Source organism: Cervus canadensis, chromosome 4 (assembly GCF_019320065.1).
Source record: "Cervus canadensis isolate Bull #8, Minnesota chromosome 4, ASM1932006v1, whole genome shotgun sequence".
NCBI lineage: Eukaryota > Metazoa > Chordata > Mammalia > Artiodactyla > Cervidae > Cervus > Cervus canadensis.
In genome coordinates this window covers 73,529,770-73,538,236 of record NC_057389.1, presented here as the reverse complement: position 1 = coordinate 73,538,236, position 8,467 = coordinate 73,529,770, and the positions used below count along the sequence as shown (strand labels likewise).

Here is an 8,467-nt window from a genome sequence, read left to right as displayed (position 1 = left end):
AACTAAACAAATGGGACATAATTAAACCTAAAAGCTTTTGCACAACAAAGGAAACTATAAGCAAGGTGAAGACAGCCTTCAGAATGGGAGAAAATAATAGCAAACAAAGTAATTGACAATTAATCTCAAAAATATACAAACAGCTCCTGCAGCTCAATTCCAGAAAAATAAACGACCCAATCAAAAAATGGGCCAAAGAACTAAACAGACATTTCTCCAAAGAAGACATACAGATGGCTAACAAACACATGAAAAGATGCTCAACATCACTCATTATTAGAGAAATGCAAATCAAAACCACAATGAGGTACCATTACACGCCAGTCAGGATGGCTGCTATCCAAAAGACTACAAGCAATAAATGCTGGAGAGGGTGTGGAGAAGAGGGAACCCTCTTACAACTGTTGGTGGGAATGCAAACTAGTACAGCCACTATGGAGAACAGTGTGGAGATTCCTTAAAAAACTGGAAATAGAACTGCCATATGACCCAGCAATCCCACTCCTGGGCATACACACCGAGGAAACCAGATCTGAAGAGACACGTGCACCCCAAGGTTCATCGCAAGCCACTGTTTATTAATAGCCAGGAACATGGAAGCAACCTAGATGCCCCTCAGCAGTGAATGGATAAGGAAGCTGTGGTACATATACACCATGGAATATTACTCAGCCGTCAAAAAGAATTCATTTGAACCAGTCCTAATGAGATGGATGAAACTGGAGCCCCTTATACAGAGTGAAGTAAGCCAGAAAGATAAAGAACATTACAGCATACTAACACATATATATGGAATTTAGAAAGATGGTAACGATAACCCTATATGCAAAACAGAAAAAGAGACACAGAAATACAGAACAGACTTTTGAACTCTGTGGGAGAAGGTGAGGGTGGGATGTTTCAAAAGAACAGCATGTATACTATCTATGGTGAAACAGATCACCAGCCCAGGTGGGATGCATGAGACAAGTGCTCCGGCCTGGTACACTGGGAAGACCCAGAGGAATCGGGTGGAGAGGGAGGTGGGAGGGGGGATCGGGATGGGGAATAAGTGTAAATCTATGGCTGATTCATATCAATGTATGACAAAACCCACTGAAATGTTGTGAAGTAATTAGCCTCCAACTAATAAAAAAATTAAAAAAAAAAAAAAAGATGATGAAAAAGAATGTATCTATGTAAAACTGAATCACTTTGCTGTACAAGAGAAATTAACACAACATTGTAAATCCACCAAAATTTCAGTACAATTAAAAATTAAAATGCAGATAACCACACTCTAAAATTTTCAAACATTCTGCTGAAGCCCTCAACAGAGCCTGAAATATAAAAGGGGAAATAGCAAAAATGAAGGCATAAGCTTCTGGAAGGCAGGATCATGACCCTTTTGCTCATATCACACTCCCAGCAATTAGAATAGTGCCTGGGATAGAAAAAGCACCTAATAAATACGCATTAATTAATGAATCAATGAACAAACGACACGAGTGAGCACGTTAGTGAATAAGTAAGCAAGTAATAAATGAAAGACAGCTGTTCCTCTTTCTACTGACTACTATCCTTGTGAGAGTTTGAGCAGCATCTAAATCTCCAGCTCTGTAAAATTAGAAATGTGCTTTTGAATAACAGAAGGAAAAATGTAACTATGACAAAAATAAGAAAAGCCATGGTTATTTATATTTAAAATAAGACATTCATCTTTATTACACAGAAAATTGGATACCTAATGTCATCTATATTTTATCTACAAATTCTAATACATTATTATCCATTGTCAAGCTATAGGTAAATAAATGGAGAAGATCAAGAAACAAAAGTAAAAACTAAAGCTAAAATTACAACAAAACTTCATAGCGGTATGTTACATTTGGTAGAATGGTGAGAAGATTAAAAGAAAACTGGGAGAACTGTAGCCAAATGTTAGCCAACATTTGAAATGACAAGAAAACACAAATATCTAAAAAAGAAGAGGGAGAAGGAAGAAGAGGAAAAGGGGAGAGAAAAGATTCATGTTCTATGTGCCTATGGTGAAATTTTAACAAAAACATGTAATAGAAAAATACTTAAAAGCACTAAAAATGTTCTAAATATATTATTAAGTAAAAACAAGGCAAGTTCCAAAACAACATATTCAGTATAACCTCAGGTATGTATTAGAACAAAATGATAAAACCTACATTCCAAATACCAGATTAATATTAAACCTTCCACTGATACTTCCAAAATTTTTGATAATCTTTCTTGTTTTTGTTCTTAAACTTTATAAGATAAATTTTAAGCAAGGTGTCTTTGGCTTATGTTTAATTATTAGTATTTCAATATTTATTAAACTACTATAATCTTTTTTCCACCACAAATAAAATGTGTTAGAACCTATGGTGTTAGAACCACATTATGAGTTCAATACGTCTGAATGTGCAAGGTTAAAAACCTAACTACCACTTATAAGAATGATTCAGGGGTCAAATAGGTTCCCAGTACCAAAGAGCTAACATACGAAAGAATATTTACAACATAGCCTAGTTATCAACTGAGGGTTGTCTTTGTACTCATTCCTGCTAAAACATACTCCAGGAAGCATAATTCCCCACTGTGTTCACTAGACCAGCCACAATTCCCATCTCTGCTTTGGTTATGTTGTCACAAATCCCCTGAAATGTCCCACTCTCCTAACCCCTTATTTTCTAAAACAGTTCATAAATTTTTAGAATGCTAATCTTGCTTTCTCACAAATTGGAAGATAAATAGAAACTTATTTATCAACTTCTATGGTAAAGTATTATACTGCATACAAAGGCTATCAATTTAACAATATTATTGTAAGAACTGGAAATTAGTTACCATCCAGGAGCAGTACTAAACCGGATCCTTTATCCATGATATCAGCAACAACTGTTTCGCATCTTAATTTTCCTAAAATGTAAAGTAAAAATAATAAATGTACAACAAATAAATGAGACTGTTTTAAAAGCCATACGTAATATATTATATGAAGACATGAGAGAATTTAACATAACTTCCACTGGAAGTTCAGCAAAACTAAAAAAAGGCATGGTTTAGAACAATTTTCAATATGATGCTGAGTCATAAACATGAAAAGCAATCATAATGCCTGAGTTAGCAAATTTGATACATTAGTAATTCTGATAAATTAGGTGGTAAAAAGTAACAATTTTCAATCATTCAATGAACATTTCTTAAGCAATAATCAACACCATTTACTCCATTCCTTACGGAACCTCTACTGGCTTCAATGAGACAATGCTTCCTTCTAACCACTTTGTTCTTTCAGGGACTCTTCTTTCCATCATTTAATTGGTGACCTTTTGATGGATTATCCTTGTTTGAGAGTGAACCCATAATCTTTTTTTCCAGCCTGTTTCTCTTTTGTTCCCTACATGAATGAATGGTACTATCCACCCAGCTGCCATGGCAGAAACTTCAGCATGACGCCTGCCTCATAAATTAGTGTCTAAATATGTGACAAGACTTGAGTAGGCAGACATCAAGAGAAGTCAGGAGATACAAAAAGTTTTTTACTTCATCCTGAAGTCTACGAATAGCCATCTGGGCTTTTTAATAGGGAAGTGAAAAATACACTTGCATTTCAGAAATAATATTCGGGCTACAGTGAGATGAACAGATCTGAGAGGAGCAAGAATGGAGGCAGAGAGAACACTTGGAAAGTGAGAGATAATGGTGATCGAAATGAGGTAGACAGAAATAGGATCCTAAATGCACTGAAGGGAGAAAATCAAAGATCCTGGTACCTGCCTGGGTATGAAAGATGATTAAAAAAAATAAAATAATGCTGAGATTAACTAGGTTGCTGTCGCTTTAATCTCCCAAGCTGATTCTGATTCTTCCACTTCTATCTCTCCACCACCACCTTTGCCTAAGCTACCATCATTTTATTTCAACTACCACAACAGACTTCTAACTAGTTACCTGCACATTCACTCTGACCAACTTTAACACATGCTCCATATTATGCCTGAAGCTATTTTTTCCCAGAGTCAACCTGATTATGCCAAATCCTTCTATTTTAAGTTCTAATGGTATCAAGTATGTTTCATCTGTAATGTCTATCACATATAGTTGTAATTATACATTTATTTGTGTGCTTTTTTGTTTTATTATAGGCTGCCCTCCCCAACAACTAGGTTATATGCTCCAAAAGGACACAGTCCAGATTTGTTTCATTTCCCGTTTATTTGTAACCCTAACAGAAAGCCTTAGATGTTAGGATGCAACTGATAAATAATTGTCAAATTGCAGATGATATCCTGAGATAATCAACTCCACATTTAAACAAATACCAAGCCTACTTCTTTTATATCCCTACAGTTTCTCCACTTATATCCCTACTGATGCCTACAATCCTTGTCAATCAACCACATTCTCCAACCTAGATTATTACAAAAGTCTCTTACAAAATCTCCTTCCCTCTATCTCATCCTCTTATCCATCCAAGCATTACAAACAGGAGCCAGAGTTGATGCTTTCTAAAACCCACATTTGATCATATAATTCTCTCCTTACAGTCCTTCAGTGGTTATCTATTGTCTTTAAAATAAAAGTCAAACTTCCTCACATAACCACACACTGCACACTGCCTCAGATACGAGGAACTGTGTAAAAACAGTCTGTAATACCAAACTGAAGACTCAAATTGAGATGGCAGAGTAGGAGGACACAGAATTCACCTCCCACCTCCCACACAAACTCATCAAAAATACACCTCCACTGAAAATTAAGACTCCTATACAACCAAGACTATAAAAAAGACCCACAGGTAATCAGGTAGGAAGTGAAGAAAAGCAATCAGGTAAGGACCGGTGGGAGAGGACTCAAAGGAAAAGGGAGATGGTGTAGGGAGAGACCTTCCTGGGGGACTGAGCAATTTAAGCCACATATTGGGTGTCCAACAAAGGGAGGACAAGCTCCCACGGCTAGCTGGAAGGCCACTGGGACAAGAGGGTTATGGGAAGCCTAGAATCCAGGAGTGAGTGAATACTCACTTATTCTCAAGGCAGGGCAGAGAGGGCGTACTGAAACCACCTGGGTGGCTGACTGGTTTTCTACAAAAAAAAATTCTCTGGTTCCCAGCCTGAGCTGAGGGAACATTCCATCACCACACATCACATCACAGCTCCACAGTCTAGGCTGCCATGGATCAAGGAAAAGGCTCAGCTATAAGATGCTAAGGAGGTCCAAACCCTAAGCGGCATCTGAACAGGGAGGGGACAGCCATTACTGGTGACTGCACAGAGGGCCCAGATCTCTGATGGTGGCCAGGCCAACAAAGCCCATGCCCCAAGCCTCACTGAAATACCCATACCAGCCACTCCTCTACTGAACCACGCGGGGGCAAGGGTGTCAGTGCTTGAAGTGGGAAGAGCACACACCTAAAGGGAACTGAAGCAGCTCAGACCCAACCCTCAGGGCTTCTGCTCCAGCAATTAGAGAGCTGCCCCTGCCCCCTAATTGGGGGGGTGGGAGGTGGGGGTCTGGGGGTGGGGGGTGGGGTGGGGGAACAAAAACTAAGCTGAGAAGCCCCACCTAACATCTGACTACTCTTCCATCTCCAGCCCCACCCCCTACAAAGGTGATAGCTGTCAGCACACCCTGAGGAAAGACCCTAAATTGTGCTCACATCAAATCCAGCTCTCCCATCAAAGCCACTGGGCACCTGCAGACTGTACAGGGGCACACCCACAAAAGAAAAACCGTAATAATTGTTTCACCTGATTTCAATAGATAAAGAAATAGATAAGCAAAATGAAAATACAGAGGAGTCTGTTTCAACTGAAAGAGCAAGAGAAAATTCCTGAAAAAAACAACAAACGAAACAGAAATAAACAATTTACCAGATAAAGAATTCAAAGCATTAGTAATAAGAACGCTAACTGAATTAGGAAAAAGAACAGACAAATACAATGAGAGTTTTAACAAGGAACTAGAAATTTTTAAAAAAGAACCAATCAGAGCTGAAGAATATAGACTAACTGAAAAGAAAAATGCACTAAAAGGAATTAACAGCACACCACCCTTATGGCAGAAAGTGAAGAAGAACTAAAGAGCCTCTTAATGAAAGTGAAAGAGGAGAGTGAAAAAGTTGGCTTAAAACTCAACATTTAGAAAACTAAGATCATGGCATCTGGTCCCATTACTTCATGGTAAATAAATGGGGAAACAAAGGAAACAGTGACACACTTTATTTTTGGGGGCTCCAAAATCACTGCAAATGGTGAGTATAGCCATGAAATTAAAGGATGCTTGCTCCTTGGAAGAAAAGCTATGACAAACCTAGACAGCATACTAAAAAGTAGAGACATCACTTTGCCAACAAAAGGTCCATCTAGTCAAAGCTATGGTTTTTCCAGTAGCCACGTATGGATGTGAGAGTTGGACTATAAAGAAAACTGAGCACCAAAGAATTGATGCTTTTGAACTGTGGTGTTGGAGAAGACTCTTGAAAATCCCTTGGACTGCAAGGAGATCCAACCAGTCCATCCGAAAGGAAATCAGTCCTGAATATTCATTGGAAGGACTGATGCTGAAGCTGGACCTCCAATACTTTGGCCACCTGATACAAAGAACTCACTCATTGGAAAAGACTCTGATGCTGGGAAAGACTGAAGGCAGGGAGAAGAAGGGGATGACAGAGGATGAGATGGTTGGATGGCATCACCGACTCAATGGACATGAGTCCAGGCAAGCTCTGGGAGTTGGTGATGGACAGGTAAGCCTGGCATGCTGCAGTCCCTGGGGTCGCAAAGCGTCAGACACGACTGAGTGACTGAAGGGAGCTGAACTGAGGTGATACAGAAAAACACGTACATGATCTAGAAGATAGAATACTGGAACTCACTCAATCAGAACAGTGAAAAGTAAAAAGCAGAGAACATTTTAAGGGATCTTTGGGTAATATCATACATATCAACATTCCATTATAGGGGTCTCAGAAGAAAAACAGAGTAAAAATTTACTTGATGAAATTTGGCTGAAAACTTCCCAAGCCTAAAGAAGGAAACAGATGTCTAGGTTCAGGAAGCACAGAAGATTCTAAAGAAGATAAATCCAAACAGACCCACACCAAGACATACCATAATTAAAATGGAAAAAGCTAAAGAGAGAATTCTAAAGGTAGCAAAAAGAAAAAGAGAGGGTCATATACAAAAGAATCTCCACAAGGCTATCAGCTGATTTTTCTGCAGAAACTTTGCAGGCCAGAAAGGAGTGGCATAATATATTTACAGTGCCAGAAGGGAAACCTACAACCTAGGCTACTCTTCCCAGCAAGATTATCCTTCAGAATTGTAGGAAATGTAAAGAACTTTTTGGATAAGCAAAAATTAAGAGTTCATAAATACTAACCAACCCTAAAATAAATGTTAAAGGGTCTTCTCTAAATAGAAAAGGAAAGGATATAACAAGAATTAAGTATAGAAAAGGAAAAATCCCACTAGTAAAGGCAAATATATAGGAAAGACAGAGGCTCAAATACTTAAACAAGCTAGTACAAAGATTAAGAAACAAAAACCTGTAAAATCATGTATGACTACAACAATAAGTAAAGAGATAAACATGAAGATGGAAACTATGACATCAAAAACAAAAAGTGTGGGAGAAGGGAGAAAAAAATATTGCTCTTTTAGAATGTGTCTGAACTTAAAGGACTACCTGGCTTAAAACAAATATAGTTATAGATCAACGTATATGAATTCCATGGTAACTGCAAATCAAAAACCTACCACAGATACCCAAAAACAAAAGAGAAAGGAACACAAGCAAAAGAAAAGCACAAAACCACAAAGGAAGAAACTAAAAGGAAAAAAAAAAACAGGGACGGCTACAAGAACAACCAGAAACAAATAACGCCAACACTGAAATAGAACTATTCGGCCTTAAGCAATCAGAATCTTATAATGTTTAATAAAATAAAGTTGTTTAGTCTCTAAGTCACGTTCGACTCTTTGCAACCCCGTGGACTATAGCCCACCAGGCTCCTCTGTCTGTGGGATTCTACAGGCAAGAATACCAGAGTGGGTTGCCATTTCCTTCTCCAAAATAAAATACAAAGATTTAGAAAAAAATTAAAGTACAATTCTAGCTACTGGCTAACCTCTACATTACATAATATGACAGACTTTTCTTGTGTTTTACCACCTTATATGGTCAGCATATAAATATTCTGACATCAGAGTAGCAACACAAAACAAATACATCAAATTAAAGTGAAAAAATGAGAAGCTCTACTGAACAAGTAAGATATTACTGAGAAAAATAAACTGATTAAGACAGACGTGATTTTACTTACTCTAAAAGAAAATAGGAAAAAGTTAATTACAAGACATCCTGTATCTTTTAACATTCTTTGCTTTATGAAAATCAGTACCAACACAAATACCTGAGAAAAGAACGAAGAATCACATCCATGGGACTGATTATACACAATCACTAA

General features: G+C 37.8%; 1 protein-coding gene across 1 annotated transcript in view; it reads right to left on the bottom strand.

Annotated features, from left to right (window-relative positions):
• Positions 1–8,467, bottom strand: part of HSD17B4 (hydroxysteroid 17-beta dehydrogenase 4) — a 107,384-nt gene that overhangs the window by 30,083 nt on the left and 68,834 nt on the right. Inside the window, exon 15 of the mRNA XM_043465871.1 lies at positions 2,842–2,913. Within this exon, the coding sequence (XP_043321806.1) occupies positions 2,842–2,913 (72 nt within the window). The remainder of the gene's footprint in view (positions 1–2,841; positions 2,914–8,467) is intronic.